At 32.5% G+C, this 22,482-nt stretch overlaps 3 protein-coding genes across 4 annotated transcripts; 1 reads left to right on the top strand and 2 right to left on the bottom strand.

Moving 5' to 3' along the window:
* The first annotated feature begins 3,615 nt into the window (after window positions 1–3,615).
* Window positions 3,616–7,046, top strand: LOC146921395 (putative serine/threonine-protein kinase PBL3). Its single transcript, XM_085714832.1, has 6 exons — window positions 3,616–3,709; window positions 4,831–5,150; window positions 5,522–5,657; window positions 5,788–5,924; window positions 6,020–6,143; window positions 6,485–7,046. Exons 1-6 carry the CDS (start codon window positions 3,646–3,648, stop codon window positions 6,934–6,936), a joined length of 1,233 nt encoding a protein of 410 aa, XP_085570958.1. The 5' UTR covers window positions 3,616–3,645; the 3' UTR covers window positions 6,937–7,046.
* Window positions 7,047–17,711: 10,665 nt separating this feature from the next.
* Window positions 17,712–21,354, bottom strand: LOC146921394 (uncharacterized). Of its 2 annotated transcripts, none has more exons than XM_085714830.1 (7): window positions 21,290–21,354; window positions 21,170–21,208; window positions 20,355–20,503; window positions 20,087–20,159; window positions 19,896–19,976; window positions 19,639–19,810; window positions 17,712–17,941 (listed from the first exon to the last, which is right to left on the bottom strand). In XM_085714830.1, the coding sequence occupies exons 3-6, from the start codon at window positions 20,498–20,500 to the stop codon at window positions 19,661–19,663; spliced, it is 450 nt and encodes a 149-aa protein (XP_085570956.1). In that variant the 5' UTR covers window positions 20,501–20,503; window positions 21,170–21,208; window positions 21,290–21,354; the 3' UTR covers window positions 17,712–17,941; window positions 19,639–19,660. The 2 variants fall into 2 exon arrangements, with proteins under 2 accessions (XP_085570956.1, XP_085570957.1); XM_085714831.1 differs by having other exon boundaries at window positions 19,660–19,810.
* Window positions 21,355–21,728: 374 nt separating this feature from the next.
* LOC146921393 (uncharacterized) lies at window positions 21,729–22,238 on the bottom strand. The gene is made up of 2 exons (XM_085711296.1): window positions 22,122–22,238; window positions 21,729–22,076 (listed from the first exon to the last, which is right to left on the bottom strand). Exons 1-2 carry the CDS (start codon window positions 22,236–22,238, stop codon window positions 21,729–21,731), a joined length of 465 nt encoding a protein of 154 aa, XP_085567422.1.
* Window positions 22,239–22,482: the final 244 nt, after the last annotated feature.

The following is a 22,482-nucleotide window of genomic DNA, read 5'->3' as shown; positions in this document are numbered from 1 at the left end:
TCATAAAAATCATAAAAACTGGACTTTCTCTAAACGTAAGTATTAGTGATTGAACTCCTTACAATTCAATTTATTATTTGCTATAATTAATTTGCAATCAAATCTATTTCTATTTAGAATTCATTATTCATGGATTTCTTACTATTTAAAAAAAATAGATGAGAATTTTTTATTAATTAGAGTAACACCTATGACTATTTTTAATCATCCTTACGAAAATTTGAGCTCTATTTTTAATATTGAGCGAACATCTTAAGTGTTATTATCATAGTATTACTTATGCTTTTTTGAAAGATACTTATCGGTATGTAAAAAGTCAATTTTTTTTCTAATAATGTAAAAGGTCAATTTATATATTTTACAAATAAAATACGAAGAAACATTTACTTTTGCTTGTACAAAAAGTCAATTTATATACTTCATAAATAAAACATGAATAAAGAGTGATACCCCTTTTCCCCTAAGAAAAAGAGGGACATCCCTTTATTAATTTGAATATGGAATTGCAACCTTGGAATGCGAATGATTATTTTTTTGGACTGAATTATTATGATTTGTTCTTCAAAGAAAGGTATATACTATGAGATTGCTATCAAATAATAAAATTCAATAAGTTCACATCACGTGCATTATTAAATACTACTAGAAAACAAAAAAATGCAATTATTTTATTTTCATCAAATAAAAAAAGAAGAAGCAATCCTTATAGGTAATTCATACGAATGTTCTGTTGCTTAACATGGACATAGTTAAATATTTCTTAATAAATGTGATGTAATGTGATGTGCTTTATTGAGTGTATATATATTACATTATTGTATTATTTTAAATTATTTATATGGATTAAAGTATAAATAACATTCTAAGATAGTTACTCCATAGAAAATGGTGGACCGTGTGAACTGATGGATATATGGATTGTTAAGAAACGTCGTCAATGGCCCTCAAATGCATACCACTTTCTTAGCTTTTTATACTATAATAAAATTTCAATGATAAACTTTATAATTGTGGTGGGAGAGGGAGATGATGCCCTGTCAATTATAGAGGCCTGTGTTGACGCCTGTGCTTAGCTAAAAATGACGTATACTACCCACTCTATCTAGAATCTCAATAATACCCTTGGATTTTTCTTATTATTTTTCAAGTTCCTTTGAAATATACGCAATATATGAAATAACCGACGTTCATTAGTAAGATGAGAATCTCAATAATACCCTTTTGGATTTTACTAGTAGTTTCTTTTGCAAGAACTTGAACGCTCTCTCCGTTTCAAATTGACTGAGTCATTTGCTTATTTTACACATCAGAGACGTAGCTACCTTATAGAGAGGGGGTAGCTTTGGCTACCCCAAAAATTATATTTTTATTTGTATTAGTAGGTGTATTTTGTGTTTAGCTACCCGATAAAATATATTTATCTACCTCAAATAAGTTTATTTGTGCAAAGTTAAGGGAAATAAAATATTCAATAATACCCTTTTGTCTTATCTTGACATTTTCGATGTCTTAAGCAACTAAAATAATAATATTATTAGCAATGAAAATTGTAAAGATAAACTAAAAAATAATATTACCTGGTTGTTTAAATTGTAAATATGGATAAGGTCAATTATAAATCAATTTGACTCTTCGAAGTGTTGTTGAGCTCTTTTTTTATTTTATTAAATAGCTAATTCTTTTGTTAATTTAATTTACATTTTATATTTTATATAAGTAAAATGATTGTGATTTTTTTCTTATGAATTGCATTTAATATATTAATTTTTAAAAAATCTTATATTTGGTCACCCTGTATAAAATTGGCTAGCTTCGCCGTTGTTACACATATTAAGAAAAATGTATAAGTAAAGGAAAAAGAAAAATAGTTTTATGTATTAAGAAAATATATTAACTTTTTTTTGGTTACACTTAAATACCTATTTTATACTAATATATTTAAATAAATAATTTGATATATTTTTAAATTTACTGCAGAATTAATAAATAAATAAATAAGATTAAACTTTATTTTAATATTTAATAATCTATTTTAGAGAATTTGTCTATATGATACCATATTTTAAGTAAGGGTCTTGCTAACAAGTGCCTTAAGGGCATTGTTTAAGAAACCCAAAAAAAGAAACTATGTCTTGAAAATACAAGTCAAACACTTTTTAAAGTCATAACCGTACAATTTCTAATGCAAAAATTACTACTTTTAGATGCTTAAACAATGCCCTTAGGACACTTGTCAGCATTTTCCTTTAAGTAACTGCCATTTAACTGCAATGCAACGATATGTTTCCCAAACAATAAAAAGGAAACAATATATTCTAAAGTGAACTTCCACCAATTATTAATCTCAGTTGTCTAGCAATGTCTCTTAGCAAAAGTAATTACTGACGTTTAGTTTAGGCAACGAAATCGACCTGTGTATCAGAGACAGCAACAATTTTAGCATCCATTTAAAGAAGCATAACATTTGTGACTTCTCTTTCAAAAAAAAAAAACATTTGTGACTTTAAAGGGTTAAACACGTCCGGTACAAGTAATTCGCGTAAGAGGGTACGTATGCAACACCTTGTTAGTGTGAATGCATGATTAGTCTCAATGGACAATACAGTGTCTCTATCCAATTTTAAAGTGTTTCTCACTATACCACAACACAACTTTTTATATCACGTACAAGTTGTTTAAAATATAAAGATAACATTTTATCCATTAAAAACTATATAAGACCAAAAATTATTTACATGTACTGTTCTACCTTGTACTGTGTTGTTATATCAAATACTTACTGTTTTGTAGATTAAACGCACCATAAAGATTAACTCCTCAAACTGAATATAAAAAAACCAAAAAGTGACAAAATTCTTTTAAGAGATGATTTAACATTGCTGCATTTGTAAAAGTAAATTCAAATGCATCACTTCTGATTAAGCTGCATGAAATTGCTTGTCAGCTCATCATGCAATAGATTTGAATGCATGACTTCTTATTAAGCTACATGAAACTGCTTGTCATCTCATCAAAACTTTATGGGTATGCATGCATCACATTTATTAATCTAAAGAGATTAATTAATTAATACAAATGAAGGGTGACTTCCTTGATAAATAATCGACTCATCTACGTTGGTTCAACTCTTATTGTTAGGTGAGAGCCTCTTTAGTATCCGATGTGTAAACGTTCAATGAACTTTGAGGTAGTTATAATCTTTATGAACATCGGAGTTCAACTCATCTAAATTTTTTATTTAAAAAAATTAATTAATTTTAAAAAATTCTTTAAAACAGAAAAAGACATAGGAGGATATTTTGGAGAATTCATGTGGGTATCCACCAAGGTTGACGAAGCAGTCATAACGACAAGACAGAGTTTCCACGTGTCCACGCGCTACGCGCTTAGTACGTTGTCTTTTGTTACAATCTTGATTACCATAGGCGAATCTAAAAACATGTGTTCCTTTCACATGACATGTTCATTTCTTCTTATGTTTCTTTCTTAACACAAATTTTGTTCCTTTTTTCTTCCACCACACAAAATTCCCTTTGGAAAAGTCACTGCTTTTTCTTGTTTACCTCTTTTTCTGTTGTGTACTTATAACAGTTGAAGTGGTTCAGAAAAGAGTTTGTGTTGTGTTTAGAATTGTGTCAGGGACTGATGGGTAATTGTCTTGATTCTTCTGCTAAAGTTGATGCTGCTCAAAGCTCTAGATCCACTTCTGGTAAGTGCTAAATTGGTCTTCTGAATTAGTCGATTTTTGGACCGGATACCGAATTTTAGAAAGAATTTTTTTTCCATCATCTTGTGTTCTTAATGTTATGTTCATGATTTTTTTTTTGGGAGGCTTGTGATCATTATGTTCTTGTGGTTATTTTTTTTCCCTTCATGTAATTGGGTTTTAGAATTCATTATTAGTTATGTAATTGTGTTTTGAATTCATTATTGTGATCATTTTGTTTTCCTATTGATTTTATTGTCCTCTTTTTTATTCCAATTTTGGTTTGGTTTGGTTTTGATTTTTTTTATTTGTTTGGTTTGGTTTGATTTGTGTAGCTAGGATTGATTGAATCTTAAAGCACATTGTTTAGTGTTTTTTGGCCTTTCCTTTTTTTGGGTATTTTTTTTTTCTTTCTCTCTTTGTAAATTTTAGTTTGAATTGTATTAATTTGGGAATAAGAGTTCAATTTCATTACATACTTCTTTTCATAACATGGTGTTTCTTTTGGTGCTTTTAAAAAAAGTTGATTCTGGGTTTTATCTATTTCTTGTTATTAAATTTTCATCTCCTCTTCTATTGAAGTACTTATCAATATAATGTCTTTCTAATGTTTTAGGAGTGAAGTATTTTTAGAATTGAAGTTTGGTTTTCTTTTATCTTCCTAAGGGAGTTGAATTGTCTCCAAAGTTGTAGCCATGGATTAGGATACTTATGGAGTATTAAGAAACAGGCCCCGAGTTTGATCCGTGCTGTCAACAAATTAACCACGCATTTGCCCGAGTTGAATTATTTCAAAGTTTGATTTCCATTTTGAGAATTGAATTATTTATGAATAATTTATAGTCAAATTAAAGTATTTTATCACATCAAAATGGATATTTCAGCAATTAAACTAAGCGAAAAAATAGGTGTTTGTTGCGATTATGTTTGTTATGGAGTGAAAAGATGAGATTGTTTAACCATAACTAAAGAAAAGCACTGTTGTAAAATGCATATAAGTCTAAAATACTGGTTCAGAATTGAACTTTTGATGGTTGAATGTGAAAGGTTATTCGAAACTACTTTCTTTTGTGCATGTAATGTAATGACATACTTACAATTTTTTTATTCTTCTTTGGCATCAGGAACCTCAAAAACTACTCCTTCTAGTTTAACAATTCCATCATACAGTGACAAAAGCAATTCCTCAAGTCTTCTTCCTACACCAAGGTCTGAGGGTGAAATCTTATCTTCTCCCAATCTTAAAGCATTCTCATTCAATGAGCTGAAAAATGCCACGAGGAATTTTCGTCCCGATAGTCTTCTAGGCGAAGGCGGATTTGGTCATGTTTATAAGGGATGGATCGACGAACACACATTCACAGCTGCAAAACCTGGATCAGGAATGGTTGTTGCTGTTAAAAGACTTAAGCCTGAAGGTTTTCAAGGCCATAAAGAGTGGTTGGTAAGTTCTTTATTTCTAGGCCCATTATGGGACTACCTCAATAGTTTGAATTCTTTGCGAGAAGTGATTCCGCATATTCACGCAATCAGCACTTTAGAGCAAACGGATCAACATTGGATCGATCAAGATCAAATAGTTCTGATTTTGAGTTTGCTTTTAAATACCATTTACCCTGCTTAAAATCAGAGTTGTGCAATCTTGATCTCATGGCTCATACTGATTGCTTGAATGTGTGAAATCTTTGATTATAGTGAATCCGAATTCATACTTCTACGCCATTTGCTTTTCCCCAAAAGACAAATATATGGTCTTTTTTGTTTCTTATAAACGATATTGAATTAATGATTGATGAAAGTTTAATCTATTTGCAGACTGAGGTTAACTACCTTGGACAACTTCACCATCCTAATCTAGTCAAATTAATTGGTTACTGCTTGGAAGGAGAGAACAGGCTTTTGGTATATGAATTTATGCCTAAAGGGAGCTTAGAGAACCATCTTTTTAGACGTAAGTTGCCAAAATCAGTAAAAAGCTGCTTCCTTTCTTAACTAAGATGTTTGAAAATCGAGATTTTGATTTGTTAATGGCCAAAACAATTGATGTCTAAGTTTGATTTGTGTTCATTGTAATTTTACAGGAGGACCACAACCACTGTCGTGGTCAATAAGGATGAAAGTAGCTATCGGTGCTGCTAGAGGTCTCTCGTTTCTTCACAATGCAAAATCTCAAGTCATATACCGTGATTTCAAAGCTTCAAACATCCTTTTAGACGCGGTAAGATCACTGAGCATATGTAATCATACTTATAACTTCTTAATTTTTTTTGTTATATGTATAAACTTCTTACTTATCATGGATTTGGATTGCAGGAGTTTAATTCTAAACTCTCCGATTTTGGCTTGGCTAAAGCGGGTCCTACCGGTGATAGAACTCATGTGTCTACTCAAGTAGTCGGTACTCAAGGATATGCAGCACCTGAATATGTTGCAACTGGTATACTTTAGCTTCACCTAAACTATTATTGATTCTTAGTTGGCCTCAATAGGCTTAATACTTTTCATTTTCAACTTCATTGCGTTTTTTTGTTAAACTGTTTCGTTGAACGAGGAACCCTAGCAACATATTTTGGCAATCTCTTTCTAAAAATCTGATTATTCAGTGAAATCTCTTTAAACAAGTCAACACGCTATCTATCAGTGTAGCCGGCATGATATTTCACCAAATAACTGTTGAAAGATAATTGTGAAATAGTGTATTGTCGGAAGAAGACTCGTGTCATTTGTCTTCGGTATAATGTTAAACGTTACACTAAAGCCTTGATGATTGTTTTTCAGGTCGGCTAACGGCCAAGAGTGATGTATACAGCTTTGGAGTTGTTATGCTTGAACTTTTATCTGGAAGACGAGCCGTTGATAAAACAATAGCTGGCGTGGACCAGAATCTAGTAGACTGGGCAAAACCATATTTAGGCGATAAAAGAAGACTATTTCGGATCATGGATTCAAAATTAGAAGGTCAATATCCACAAAAAGGAGCATTCATGGCTGCTACACTTGCACTACAATGCCTTAACAGAGAAGCTAAGGCAAGGCCTTCAATGACAGAGGTTTTAGCAACTCTAGAACAGATAGAAGCTCCTAAACAAGCATCACGGAATTCCTTATCGGAACATCATAGATTCCATGCTCCGGTCAGAAGGTCTCCTGCACGAAACCGAACGCCTTCAAATGTTACTCCTACTGCATCGCCATTGCCATCTGTCCGGCAATCTCCTCGTGCGCACTAGGCGCTGGACAAGGAATGTTCTGTATGTAAATGTGTTATTTTTATGAGGTTGTGTTTTTGACAAGCATGTCTTGTAGCATCTAATTAAATGCAATTTTTGGTTATCTTCAATGTATTGTTCATACCATTTTTTTAGATACTGGTATAAACTTTGCTCTGATGTGCGGATAATAATTAAGTATTAACAATGTACTCCATTAAGTGGGTTTTAAAGATCTTGTGGCATTCAACATTGCAATGCTTGGAAAGCAAGGTAGGAAGCTCCAAACTGAACCCGATACTCTAGTTGCTAAGGTGCTCATGGTAAGATACTTCCCTCATAGTAACTATCTTGGGTCAAAATTGCGACATAATCCTAGTTTTGTTTGGCGGAGTATTTTTAGTGCGAAAATGGTAGTTGGTCATGGTGCGCGATGGAGGATTGGTAATGGTTTTGATATCTCTCTTATTGGTGAACCATGGTTGGGTACGTGGTTAAGTATTCCTCCTGCAACTCCGGATGCTCTGTCCATTCAAAGATGTTCGGTAAGCCATTTGATCCATCAAGATACGAAAACGTGGAATGAAGAACTTGGGAGATACATATTTGAGGCAGGAACAGCGCAGAAAATATTGGATACATTGCTGCATAGATATGATGACGCATAGGAAATTATATTCCACCTCTTGGAGCATGGTACAGCGATGCAATCAGAATTACTTGTAACAATTACGCGGAGCATTTGGAAGAGTAGGAATCGTAAGTTATGGCAGCAAGTGACAGAGGTTAACGGTAATATAGTGGAGAGAGCTCGGCATCTCCTTGAGGATTGGAGGAAGTGCAGCTGCTGTCACGCTGTCTCCCACACATCAGGCCACGGCAAGGAGTAATGAAGAGCATTGATGGAAGAAACCAATGCGTGGAAGGTTGAAATGCAACGTTGATGTCTCTTTCTCGGCTTCAACAAACAAGATAGGTGTAGACATGTGTATAAGGGATGAAGAGGGATGTTTTGTCTTCGACAAAACAATGTGGTTCACCTTGTTGTGTTCAGTAGATATTGAAGAGGCTTTGGGTTTATTTCATGCCGTCCGATGGATCATGATTTACAGCTACCGTATATGTTGACTTTGAGGTTGATTCGAAGCATGTAGCTGACAATTTTAACCGAGGCAATGGTGATATTACTGAATTTGGCGTCATTATGGATAGCAATAGACACTATTGTTCTCTTTTCTTACCAAACTCTCATACTGAGTTTTCTAGAAGGCAAGCGAATGAGGTTGCACACGAATTGACAAAAGCATCCCTTTTCGAACCTAGCTTCCGTATTTTTTATGATGTACCAACATGTATAAACGATTTGATTGCTAATGAAATCCTATAAGCATATTTTTTTCAAAAATAATAAAAATGCACTCCATTCAGTAGTAAAAGAAGCAAAAATTTCACACTTATTAATTGAAGGATATTTCTTTAGGAATCACATCATTAAATAGAAAAAAAGTAGTTAAAATTACGTATATTTGAAAATATGAGTTATTTATGCCTACCCTTGATGCCACCTTCTTTTAATTTTTTTTGTTGCACAAATACAATTAAATTCTCTTCATTTACATGAGAGAATAGTGAAACCTTGACCATTGAATAAAAAAGAAAGGGGTCTATAAAACATGAGAGAAAAGGTTTAAAGATGAGATTGAAAACATCATAATGACTGTTATAAAATTTAATTCGTCAAAATTACCACGATCGTTTTAGTTTTTACCTAAGATTGTGACTTTGTTGTTGTCAAATAACAATCTACTTCTAGTGCCGAGTGGCTGACATATTCTTTATAGATCTATATGATATAAGGGAGATGATGTAGAAAACCATTTTTGCCCCTTCTTTGTTGTCTACCACGTCTCTATTATTGGGGTAAAACATGTCTAAAATTTGCTTTTAGTAACCGGATAATGTAATCTAAATATTGTGATGTATGCGTTTGCTAATTTATGATGCAATGTAGTTTTTTTTTTTTTTTTTTAAAGTTTAATTTGGTAATGGTCACTCATGATGCAAAGGTACTAAAACTAGTATTTTTTTTGCTCATTTATTTCTAGATGCTCATTCATTTTTCATTCCAAAGTTAGTCATAATAACAGTAACATTCCACTCAGTTGCAGTCTACGGGGAGAATATGCAGTGAAGTTCTTAGTGTATAACAAAGAGCGTCCTGACTGTGGTCCTATTATTGTGATGATGAAGTATGTAAAGATTAAGGAAGAAGGTATTAGAGATTATTTTCTACTGTTAGATTTGACACAATTTTTTTATAGATTTGACACAATTTTTTAACCTAAGTAGCTAAATCAATTCCTGTTACGATGTAGGAAGAATTTAGTCGAGATTCTAGCCAAAAAATACACATAACAAAATGTTTACTTTCTTGTATGGTAGATGGAACAAGAATTTAGTTGAGATTCGACCAAATGTCCTCAACTATGATTACTTTTATTCAACTGACTGATGTTGAGGAAGGAACTCTATTCATCAACTACGGGTTCCTTAATTTCTCCAATAGAATGTTAAGTACAATTATTTTTGGGGTTTGAGATACTAAACTAAGTAATGCATAAAAACAATAGATAAAGGAAGACTGATAATAGAAAAAAAATAACAAAATAAGATTTATGCTTGATTGGATATGTCTAATTACATCGTACAAAATTTGTATTTATATGCAAAAACTATGCCTATTATCCAAACAACATGATATATAGTGTCCAACCTCTGCTAGGCTACACTGGCAGGTAGTGCTTGAGATTCACTAGTTGAGGGGGTTGTGGTGCCCTAGGTTAGGCTATGAATTTTGTCCTTCATGACATGATCTGTTGACTAGGTCTTTAGTGTACAACTTTGATGGTCAGTTTAGAAAGTGTATTAAACTGTTGTCAAATAGTATATAAGTTCATATTCGTAAGGATTGTGAAATTTTGACGTAACGACTACGAGTATGATTAGGATTATGTATCTTGGGATTATACTTTATAATGGTTAATTTACTAAATAACGGAAAAGAGATAAAACGACGATTATGTCACGATAGATTTTCCTCTCTTTTACTACATGGTATTTGGGTCCAGTGTCTACAATCGTATACTTAGTACACGACATTTGAACAAAATAGTTAAGTCAATGCCTTGGTAATTAACACTCTTCTCCTTGAATAGTCTGTGCGCTACGTGCAGAACCTTGTGCCCATTGTGCTTGTGGTCGTGACTGAACACCATCAATTCCTTTCCATGAGGCGCGATGCGCAACTCAACTCATGTAATGCACATCGCCCAATAGTTATACACTTGATGCCCCTTCTTGACTACACGATGCACAACTCATAACACGCATCACACACGATGCAGTTGCTGTCCTTTCTTCAATTCTTCACCACCTGTTCCATTTCTCCTCAATGAAACGTTTGTAATGACTATACCCAAATAAATCACTTTGATAATTTTGTAAAGAGCGTACTACGACCATAGAGTTGTCTTGTTTGAATGATTTGACGTGGTTCAAAGCCTTATGCTTAGTGTTACACTTTCATGTTCATCCACTCATTTATTTACAAAACTCGAAAATAATTGATAACTTATTAAAAAGACTCAAATAATCGCCAAATAATGCTAAAAATACTGTTATGTCTGATTGTCATCAAGCTTGTATCGTGTGCAATCATAAATTACATACTTTGTCGTGATTCAATTTAAAATGTTTTGAAAATTCTCCCAGTAAATAAAAACAAAATTCTAAAAACATGGAAGTCCTAAAGCATTATTACTCACTAACCATTTTCTTGGCAGAGATCAATCAAGAAAAGTATATATTTCAGACATGTTTTTGTCAAGAATAAGAATCAATTAAAGTGGCACGGAACAGGATGTACCGCGACAAAGATATTTCAATGTTATTCTCTTGCAATCTCAATTTTCCCACAATTGTGACCAAATTCAACTAACTAGGAAAGCTCTATACTGACATCTCAAGAAGGATTTTCATTGGTTCAAATTCATCATTTGGTAATGAAGGGATTCTGTGTCAAGGGACAATGATATTCATACAGTACAGTCAACAGTTTGACTTTATTTTATGACCAAGAACGATAATCATTCAATCAAATTGAAAGAATATATTGATACAACACAAATTTAAATTCGTTAAAAACAAAAATGATGAATCTATGAACAAAGACACGACATCAATGTTAATAACATAAAACCATCGACAAAATACAAAGCTTACAAATATGATTAAATCAAGCTTCGGAAGTCCTCGTGAGCTTAGCTCAGTTGGTTTGGACAATACATAAAATATGCAAGGTTCGGGGTTCAAATCCCGGCCACCACCAAAAAAATCAAGCTTCGGAAAAATCATGCCTCCAGATCTGTAACATTGACAACACCAAAGTTATTAATTGAATCTACCTTAGATCGAAACTGATATTTCAACTTGAATATGAATAAATTAAACACCAAACCAAGACAAAAAAATAAAAATAAAAAAACACCGCACCGAAAATCAAAACAAATAGTGTCTTGCTAAGACGACGAAAAATAACAAAATACGTATTAGAGAAAACTAAAAATACGAGTTGGAGGGATAATTTGAGGCTCAAATTAACCGTAAATCACCGGTCTCCAATATCTCAATAAGAAGAAAAAGTGGAAACAACTAGGGTTTGACATTGAGAAAAGAGAGTTGGAAGTAATCGTGTCAAAACATTAGTTTTATCAGTCAATTGTTTGATAGAATTCCCTTGAATACTGCTTTTAAATTTTAAAATCCATGAAAGTGAAAACGACTAGAAGAAACATTAGAGGAAATTGTTAGATTCGATGATTTTAATCACTTTACCACTATGTGACACTTCACTAAATATATAAATCCCAAGATTAAACTTCTTGCCAAACATCCTGACTATGTTCATTCTCTATGGCACAAACTAACTTTATGCATGACCACACAAAGATTCTGGTCTTTTTGTCCTTTGAACACAATATCTTCACTATATATATAGAGAGAACTTGCCATGCATTGTTTAACCAAGACAACAAACTAGTGAAGTATGTCTAAAGCTGAGTGATTACTTGTTGATTTTCTCTTGGAGTTCCTCTGAATGCTTCAACCAGGAGACAATCTATATGGTCTAATGAAGTGTTTGGGGGAACTCTTGGAATTGAATCAACACTGCCCATGCAGATTCAAGAGTACATCAAATTCTATTCATTTCCAACTCTAAATATTGTCATCAAAGGTCTTGCTCTTGCACTTAATTTTTCTTACTTATAATGAACAAAATTAATTTTAGTTTGTATTAACTAATTGAACTAGCCTCACCTTTATATAATTTCTCTATACATATATTATGCTATATATCTCAAAATTGATCATGAAAGATTTTTCTTACTTATAATGAACAAAATTAATTTTAGTTTGTATTAACTAATTGAACTAGCCTCACCTTTATATAATTTCTCTATACATATATTATGCTATATATCTCAAAATTGATCATGAAAGATTTTGCAATGTTAAAACAAATTAAATCTTCGATAACCTTTATTTTCAAAATCAACAAATTAAAATAAACAATCGCCGAATACTTCAACTTTCATATGAACAAAATGTTCAAAAAGAAATACTCAAACTTACCCGTAATTAATTTCGACGATAACATATATTTCAGTGAATATCCATTTAATTTAGTTTACTCGCCTTTTAGACGATAACTTACCCGTAATTAATTTCGATGATAACATATATTAATCTAGTTTACCAATTACTCGCCTTTTAACAAAAAAAGTTTTAGTTTAATATCCATTTAATTTTTTGAATTATTTTTTATTAGTCCGAATCAAGAGGAGAACTTGCATTAGAGAGAATAAAAAACATTCCAACTAGGTTGCAACCCCCTGAGAAACCCCCACCCTTTGCAGCCTGCCTCATAAAATAAATTTTATTAAAAGAAATAGGAAAATATATAGGGGCAAGGGGGCTAGGTCTAACCCTCAACAAAAAAGAAAAGAAATGAAAGTAAAAAGCTAAGGAAAACGATACGTAGGCAAACCATAACGGTCCCTAAAAAAAATCATCTCTAATAAAAGCAGATATTGAAGTCGACCAAATAGAGCCTTGAATAGCAAACTTGTTTCTAACCTAGCTCTTATTCATGATAAGTATTGTAACTACATAAACATGATATGATAAGTTTGAGGCTTAACTTATCATATCATGTTGTGTCATCAAACACTATATTTAGGAAAGATATGATACAATTATCATACCATGTCTCTCAATCTATGATGACATATGGTAGAAACAACCCTTCGAAACTCAATCTATCTTTTTCAGTTCATTCTTTCTCACAACCGTTCTTGAAAATATGATAAAGAAACTTTATGGAAGAGATAACCCTTGGGGTCCGTTTGATGCACATGGTATGATATATGATAGAGACATGATAGATTAGAAAATGGATAAAGATATGATAGTGACATGATAGACACTTATCCTTTCATGTGTTTGATGTCGTTAAATCATTTTGGGAATTGAATCGAAATTGAATTGATTGCAATTATTTGAATCGATATTGAATCTCCAACTCAATTGCGTGATGAAAGAATTGATATTGAAATAAAATAAAATAAAAAAAACTCAACAGTACTGCATGCCGAAATCATTATGAGGAATTAAATTAAAATAAAAAAAATTGAATTCAAATAAAAAATTGAAAAAAAAAATGAATTGAAGAGAAGAAGAAGATCACGAAATGAAAACCAAGGATAAAAAAGGTTTAAATTATCAGCAAAAAAATGAATTAAGAGAAGAAGATCACGAATTCAAGAGAAGAAGAAAATTAGTTTGAAATCAACAACAAATCTCGTTGGAGTTGAAATCAATTGGGAAGAAATTCAGTAAAAAAAAATTAAAAAAAGAAAAAAACATGAAGAAATGCATAAGCAGTGGGAATCGAAGGAGGTATTGTGAGGATAAATGATACGTGTGTTTGATAGTTTATGATATTGCTAACCCACCAAAAACTAAGGATAACAATAACAAAGGAGGAGTATGATAGGATTAAAAACAGGTTTAAATTATCTTTTTCTATTGGTGCTTCAAACAGCAGATTGAATCAGGATCTGTCTTCCTATCCTATGCACCAAACTTCCCCTTAAAATATTAATTCATAACCACCATCAAGTTAATATGTTTATAGAAATTTATTTGCGCCCATTCATTAATAATTACATCATTTCACATGAATACTTGGATCATTTCACATGAACATTTACATCTTTTTCACATGAGCCATCATAATTTTAAATTAATTAAAAATTATTCTTACAGTCTCTCACTTGACTCATGTGACTTAACAATACATCAACAATAATGTGCATTAATAAACCTTACATGCATTGGTTCCATCATACATCATAATTATTGTATAACCAAAAAGAGTCATGTCGATTATATATTACTCCCTCCGGTCCTAAATATAAGCAAATTTGACTTTTTACATTCATTCAATTAATGATGTATGTGGTCCATAATATGAATCACATACATCATTAATTGAATGAACCTAAAAAGTGAAATTTGCTTATATTTAGGACCGGAGGGAGTAGTTAATCGACATACTTCCTTTATGTACTATACTATATTAACAATTATTCTTAATATGATCCTATGTTGAAAGGCGCACAATGAGTTCAAACATATGTCACTATAAATAATATAATTTGTTTTCAATAATATTAATTTCATGATTTCATAAATAATAAACAAAAATAATCATAAACCTTACAACCACGGTGTCAATATACATCAATAAAATATTATAATTCATTCCCATGTTTTCAACATGGCCACCAAATATCTTAGATGGAAACTCTTTCATCAAAAGGTCAACAATCATAAGATTTGAGGTAATATGTTCAATCAATAATCTATGTTCTGAACCAAAATATTTCAATTCCATATGCTTAGCTCCTTTAGAATACTTGTTGTTTTCAGAGACAAGTCCAAGTCCTAAAAATAGAGTATTGTTGCCAATTAGTTTGAATTATGACGTCCAAGTGTGTCACATATTCGACCTCCATAATAGATGTAATAATGACATATTGCTTCACATTCTTGCATGATATCGATTTTCTAGCCAAAAAGTACACTTAACTAAATGTTTACTTTCTTGTATTTGTTAATGGAGCAAGAATTTTGTTGAGGTTAAGCTGATGCCTTCAACAATGATTCCTTTTTCTTCAAGCAGTTAAGTCTCAGGTAGAAATTTTGTCCCTTAGTTATGAATTCCTTAAATGCTCCAATATGAATATACTATGAATATGATTGTTTAAATATTTCGGTTTGGATTGGATTGGAATGGATCACTTTATACTATGGGAACCGAAAAACCAATCAAATCCATTTAAAATTGCAGTTTTTTATTTTATTTTTGGTTTTTGGTTTTGTTCGGTTTTTGGTTTTTTGTTTCGGTTACTGCAATTTTCATATTGGATTGGACATGAACACCCCTAATAATAACGATAGATAAAGGAAAATTAATAAATAGATAAAAATAGAGAAATAAGCTTTGTTTTTGATTGGATGTGTCCAATTACAATGTATAAATTGAGTATTTATATGTAAAAACTATGCCTATTAATTAGCCAAACAATGAGGCCTACTATGTCCAAGCTCTGCTCGACTAATTTCATGTGTAGTCCAAGCTCTGCTCGACTAATTTCATGTGTAGCGCATGATGTTCCCTTGTTGAGGAGGTCGTAGCACCCCCACATTCGAATGAGTCTCCTCGTTCACCGCATGATCCATTGCGATGGTATTTGGTACCTCCACACTCGTGCCTCCACTCCTCTTTCTAGTTAGTGGCACTACAAACAAGGAACATGGGTTTTGTGTTACATTGTAGAATCTCACTTAACTTTGACTCAATTTGAGATCTTTTAGACACATATGTACTTAGTTAGTGGACTTGAGAAAGAATCAGGGATAGACAAGAAATGCGCAACTTATATCATATAATTAAAATATATCAATCACATAAGAACTAGGGCTGAGTACCAATTTCTTTTCCTAAATTTATTAGCTAAAAGTGTTTGTTTTTTAGAATGAATTGTTTTTGGTAAAGGCATTAACAATATTTTAAGAGAATCTTAGGATTATGTTTTCCATCGTAGTATAGAAATTTCAATCCCAAACCCCTTTGTTGCTATGAAAGTCAAGATACTAAAATTGAGGTAAGCTAATGTAACCCATGCCCTTTTAGATGTTACATAAGTCATAGCCATATTTTAAGCCAATAAATTCTCTTATTTTCATGACTTGATCCATTCATATAATCCGTAAAGCACATTTACCCTATTGTATGTCAAAGAAATCTAAACTATTGTCATGTTTTGGAATATTTGTTTTATATTATAGACATGGCATTAACCTTCCATTTTCGTTCCACCGGTTGATCTTTAAGATTATGAATCATGATGTAGTGATTATCTAATTTCCATGTATAACTATCAAATTCCATCTTTTGCTCCGTCATTGATATCATAAGTTTAGATAATTATAACCATATGATTGTTTGACCTTGTTATGCTTATGTCAATTGTCATCTTGATTGGTCAAGTTCAAACAATCATATCCAGAATTTATATAAGTAAAATAATAAAATTAGAAAATGTGAAGAACATAGCAATAAGAAAAACTTGAGATTTATAGAAATTCTATTGATGACTCCTCATCATAAAATGTGTTTTAGGTTTTTTATGGAGTCTTTACAAAAATGCGTTTTAGGTTTTTTATGGAGTCTATTTTGTTCTAGGTTTTTAGTGGATTTTAAAGCGAGTTACTCACGGTTTTTAAGAAAATTCGATCGTGTATTAAAATGAGTCTTTGTAAGTAGTTTTAATTCCCTAACCATACAACTCTCTAGGTGTCAATGTCTTTTTGCTAATTTTTGACAGGTTTATCTGATTAGAAGATGTTTGATTGAAGTTTCTGAAAAGAGAAATTTCTCGCATGTACAAGGGACATCATAGTCAGCAAATCTCTCACAAGGCGCACAAAGAACCAATCAGAAGCCACATTAGCAAAAGCAACTTCAAAATGAAGTAGTGGACCAATGCTCGTCAAGAACTAAAATTGGGTGATCAAAAAGTTGGTTTTTAAAATAGGAGTACTAAAACTTTATTATTTTAAAAATTGGAAGATCAAAAGTGCATTTAAACCAAACAATAATCAAAACTGTTCTTTTTTTTTTTTTTTAAAAATAACTATATATATCCAATCCAAATTTTAAGAACAATATATATCCAAATTTTGTCTTTAACTAATTTAGTTCCACGGTTAGAAAATGAAATTAATGCCCTCTTTTTTTGGGGTCCGGAGAGGTATAAAGCTATTTTTAAAACTCTTATGTCCAAATTATGATTTAGTTCCATAGATTACCTATGTTTTCTGGTGATATAATTTAAATTGTTTTGAAAATATATAAACTTTAATGCATTCCACAAAAATTCTTCCAGTAACAAAATTCTAAAAAAATGAAGTCCTAAAGCAATATTACTCACTAACCATTTTCTTGGCAGAGAGTTCAATCAAGAAAAATATATATTTCAGACATGTTTTTGTCAAGAATAAGAATCAATTAAAGTGCCACGGAAACAGGATGTACCGCGACCAAGATATTTCAATGTTATTCTTTTGCAAACTCAATTTTCCCACAATTGTGACCAAATTCAACTAGCTTATATCAAAAAGGATTTTCATTTGTGCAAATTCATCAGTTTTCAAGTCACAGCAAAATCAATTCAATCATTGTACACCAATAATAGTTACAATCATCCATTACTCCACCAAGATAATCACAAGTTAGTAGAAAATGTTAATCTAGAAGTCTTAAAACATATTATCAGCTATTTAGATCATATGCTACACCCAGTCAGCTTCCTATCTTCATTTGTCTTCCATTAAGTACCTATACAAAAGACAGCAAAGTCAAAAATTGAAACATGAATCTCAGCTGCAAAATCAAAACCTGCTGAATCAAAAACAATTAATCAAAGCATGGATGTCTTATAACAATTAACCAGTATGTGTAACTTGTTCAATTAATCAGAAAAGGTTAATCTGAAAGTCTTAAAACAATCTACCATTCACATATAAATATCCAACCTTCTATCAAACTCACCCTTTTACCGTAATGCTACTATCTAAGGATGTAATTGAACACACAATAACCCCATGTTAGACACAACCATGGCTGTTCCACTCACTAAAGGCTGAACACAGCCAACTGCCGACAACACAGGCACAAAACAGGAAGAAACAGAGAAAAAAAGAAGAAGAAAACTGCAGCAACAAGACCAGACAAATACACGCCTAGGCCACACAAATTCCATAAACAGAGTTGCACCCTCAGGCTGTTAAATAATGCATCCATTGAACCGATACTCGCTCTAACCAACTTAGAAAAGGTCAAGAATTTAAACCCTTCTGCTTCAGGTGAAAATGTGCTCATAAAAGCATGTGAAAAGATCATAAAGATCATAAAGTTGTGAAAAGGGGTAGTTTTACTAGACAAAACAGAAAGTGTTGTAAACAAACAGGAATAAAACTGGGAGAGGAATATGCATAATCTAAATCAGCTAGGAAGTGCTAAAGCTTGCCTGATATGCCGTAACACAAACCAATTATAATATATCTAATAATAAAATACACAGAAACCATGATAGATTTCTGCAGAAATTAATAAATACCAGTTTAACAACACTCAATTGACTTTGAAATTAAAAATCCAGCAAAGCTTGATTCAGCTTTGGTAGAACAAACAAATAAATATATTTAAGTAAGCCCGTTGCTTAGCAAAAGTGTATTGGTTCAACTTTTCAAACAAGCCACGAATCGTTTCTAAAGAATAATATGCAAATAAATGTAAAAACTAAAGTTATCAACAAAACAACATTTAAAAATTTGCTGGATAATGTAGTTTCCTTCTCTAATTTTTTATCACTAGTTTTCTTAGTGGTGTGGCTAAAGTAGTTTTACTCGATTTGTTCATATCAAATCTAGCGTCATCCTAGCATGAACTACACTATCAGCTAACAACCAATAAATTGGTGATTACTGCATTTTTGTGGCACAAAAGAGAACACAAATTTTACTGCAAGAATATATATAATTCTTAGTCGAATTTTTAGCAAACAAACATTCTTATACGATTTTGGAGAAATCACACATAAACTAAAAAAAAAAAATCATAGTAAATGATAAGACTTCTCAAAACAAAAATCACAATCAAAATCATTCAAAACAAAAACATAGATAACCCAGCTGATTAAGAAAGCATGCCAACCACGCATGAATCAACAAAAAGAAGCATGATCATCTAAATAGTTTACTCTTTGGTGGTTTATAATCAACAAAAAGCATTAATATCATTTTAAATTAGATGCAACACAAATTCAATTTCGAACATATTTTTCATCGAATACAAAAATCTTTATTCCCTTTTTTTTTGGTTATGAACTATCATAAAAACCTGAAAAATTTCAATCACATGATTTCATTTGTTGCAGTGACAAAACTAGCTCTATTTACCAGCAAACAAATGTCAAAATGAGCTTGACCCCAGTGATGGCAGTGAGTAGCAAAAAAAGCAAAAAAAAACTTTACCTAGAGAATAATCTCAGAGACCTTATTTTTCGCCCCTTTCTTTGACAGCTCCTCGTTCTCCGTGTCCCTCATAGCCCACATCCATATCGATAAATTTATCATATGTATAGTTCATATCACTCAAAATATTTGTTTGTGCAAGCTTCTCGACGAACTTCTTTGCCGCTTCAGCCTAGGTCGAATGATGGAGGAGAGAATCACATAAAGAAATACTACATAAATTAATTTTTGCACTTGAAATTAAACATACAACATACATCGGAAGACAGGGGACGACTATCGAGCTGTTCAAGGTCCAGCTTTCCAATCACCATGCCCTTGACATTGTTACGATCAACCTATAATTAATTAAAATGAAAATGATTATAAGTAGTGGACAAAATGTCAATATTAATTGACCTTATATTATAACAAAACTATAATCAAATAATTAAATGATTATGATTACCAGCTCCTTGATTTCAGATGCAAGAACGGCATCACTCTTGGGCTTTCCAGACTTATCATTCAACGGTAGACGGCTGAAGATAACAAACATACCCGTTATTATTATTATTATTATTATTATTATTATTATTATTATTATTATTATTATTATTATTATTATTATTTTGATAAAACGATTTTTCAAAAAATACTAAACAAAACTGATTCTTTTTACTAAAATTAAAAATAAAAATAAAAACTAAAACAAACGGGGCTAATTATCATTATACTTAGCCATAGATTCATCCGGGCCTTTGTTCTCCAGATCTGTAATGGCAACTCCAACATACTCAGGGCCAATATTGATCGCCATAAGTCTTCCAGGTTTTGCTTTGCATACACATTGAAACAGCTGCTTAGGGAGCACGTACTTCATTGCCTATTTAATCGGTAAACAAAGGATACCAAAAACAACAACAACAAAAGAAAATTCTATAAATGAATGTGTGTAGACAAAACTTGATTAAAATCAGTCAAAAGACTCAAAACCTTATGGTGTTTCTCTCAAAACTCTATCATGATTAATCATAACACAAACAACACAAATAAATATGATTAATCATGTTGGAGCAAAACTGATTTGAATCAAAACCTTATCGAAGAAAATCATTTCAAACTTACAAGGTAATTTTGTGAAAGCATGATCATTTGAATTGCATTCAAATTCAAAGGAAAATTTTGTGACTTGAACTTTACATCAAGTAACTTATAGAATGGTAGTTTGACTTGTTTGTGTTATTATGCATAGTGTGTCATTTTGCTCCCAGAAGCGATTTTAGTCCTTTACCCTTGAGTTATTACAGTTAAATCCCTTCAACACTTTCCAATTTCTTAAAACTCACATAAATTCATAATCTATTCAAAATATGCACAAATTGAATCAATTTCTGCTTTTCAAAAGTCATTAATCATTATATCTAAACCCTAATTTCACATCTTAAAAATTTCTCTAAATTATATCCAATTTCTATTTCAGCCAGAATATGAAAACGCAGCAGCGTAAAAGATAAACGAAGAAGAAGAAGAAGAAGAAAAAGAAACGAACCTCGAAAACGATGAAGAAGAAACGGAGCTGCTGCTGAGCCTGAATTAGAAACGAAGAAAACGATGAGGAATCGAAGAAAACGAAGAAACGAAGAAAACTGAAGAAAGGAAGAAGACGAACCTGTGTGAGTGTGATTTCAGCTTGGCCGGATGGAGGAATCGAAGAAATGAGATGAGATATACGATAGAGAGAAAAGAGAGGGAGGTGAGTGTGGTAGGGTTTTAATTCTGCTCTTTACCAAACAGAAATTACTCGCTCCCAACTGAAATACCAAAATTATCCCTGCGTGAGTTAACTCACTCGGGTTATGTTTTTCTGCATGAATTAAGTCACCGCTACGTGACTTGAGCCATATAACAGCTCCACAGAAACAAGTATAAATGTTTTATTTTATTTAATGATATGTTACTAATTATATTACTTATTTAATGTTTCTGTTACAATATTAAAATTTACTTATTTTAGTGATTATTTTACTTATTTCATGTTTTTGTTATAAAATGTCATAAAATAACTACAAAGGTACAAAAACCATAAAAATAAAAAAAAGACTCTACTGCTACTCCCGTGGACTCCTACTCCTCCTCCGCGGAGTCGACATCTCGTCAAACACGGCATAATCGGACCGCAAAATGTCAAAAAAGAGTGGATTTGAAACCACATCAGGAATCTCCATTGCATGCGCCACTCTGGCTCTGATGTTGCCGATGATCTGGAATGGGTCGGGAGGATGTCTGGCCCACTCCTGCTCAACAATAACCTCCTGGTAAACAGGTCTGGGAACTGTGTACTCAGGAACGGGAGCAGGGCCGATGATAAGAGGATGGGATACATGGTGGAACCATTTAATGTACCCATTTGAATGCATCCACTCCTTGTCCACAGGGACCGGCTCACCCCTCTCTTGCTAGCTAAGGATATGGAGAGCAAACTCCAAGAAGGCAGCAACCACCTCCGCTGGTTCAAGAGGTTGGATCGACGTAGGAGGTCTGGGAACGGTCTGAACATAGCCGCACTGCCTCAGAACTCGCTCCGGCAAGTGACGCATCATCCTGTCTTTGCCAGCCATGATCCATCCGAAGTACCAGCATACATCCTGAAAAGGCGTCACGTCTCGTCACTGCTCGTACGGTCTCCAGATGACATGACAATGCTCCATCGAATCCATTAAGCCTCTGAAGTGTCCAACATCAGAAAACCCCCTGGGAGGTTTCCATATACCCACATACGGGTCCTCCCGATAGTAATCTTCATATTTCCTCCTCAGAACGAGATGTCTGAAGTGAGAAAAAAATTCATACCTGCAAACACAA

This window comes from Medicago sativa, chromosome 5 (assembly GCF_051527215.1).
Source record: "Medicago sativa cultivar Bolivia chromosome 5, Bolivia_mono, whole genome shotgun sequence".
NCBI classification, from domain to species: domain Eukaryota; kingdom Viridiplantae; phylum Streptophyta; class Magnoliopsida; order Fabales; family Fabaceae; genus Medicago; species Medicago sativa.
The sequence above is the reverse complement of the archived record's forward strand: the minus strand, read 5'-3'. Positions and strand labels throughout refer to the sequence as shown.

Excerpts from the sequence above, each read along its gene's own strand:
- LOC146921395 (XM_085714832.1), top strand. The coding sequence starts at position 3,646 with ATGGGTAATTGTCTTGATTCTTCTGCTAAAGTTGATGCTGCTCAAAGC. Across the intron at positions 3,710-4,830 it reads AAGCTCTAGATCCACTTCTG|GAACCTCAAAAACTACTCCT; the intron begins GTAAGTGCTAAA and ends CTTTGGCATCAG. Across the intron at positions 5,925-6,019 it reads CAAACATCCTTTTAGACGCG|GAGTTTAATTCTAAACTCTC; the intron begins GTAAGATCACTG and ends TTTGGATTGCAG.
- LOC146921393 (XM_085711296.1), bottom strand. The coding sequence starts at position 22,238 with ATGGCTGGCAAAGACAGGATGATGCGTCACTTGCCGGAGCGAGTTCTG. Across the intron at positions 22,077-22,121 it reads AACCTCTTGAACCAGCGGAG|CAAGAGAGGGGTGAGCCGGT; the intron begins GTGGTTGCTGCC and ends ATCCTTAGCTAG.
- LOC146921394 (XM_085714830.1), bottom strand. The coding sequence starts at position 20,500 with ATGAAGTACGTGCTCCCTAAGCAGCTGTTTCAATGTGTATGCAAAGCA. Across the intron at positions 20,160-20,354 it reads CCGGATGAATCTATGGCTAA|CCGTCTACCGTTGAATGATA; the intron begins GTATAATGATAA and ends TGTTATCTTCAG. Across the intron at positions 19,977-20,086 it reads CATCTGAAATCAAGGAGCTG|GTTGATCGTAACAATGTCAA; the intron begins GTAATCATAATC and ends AATTAATTATAG.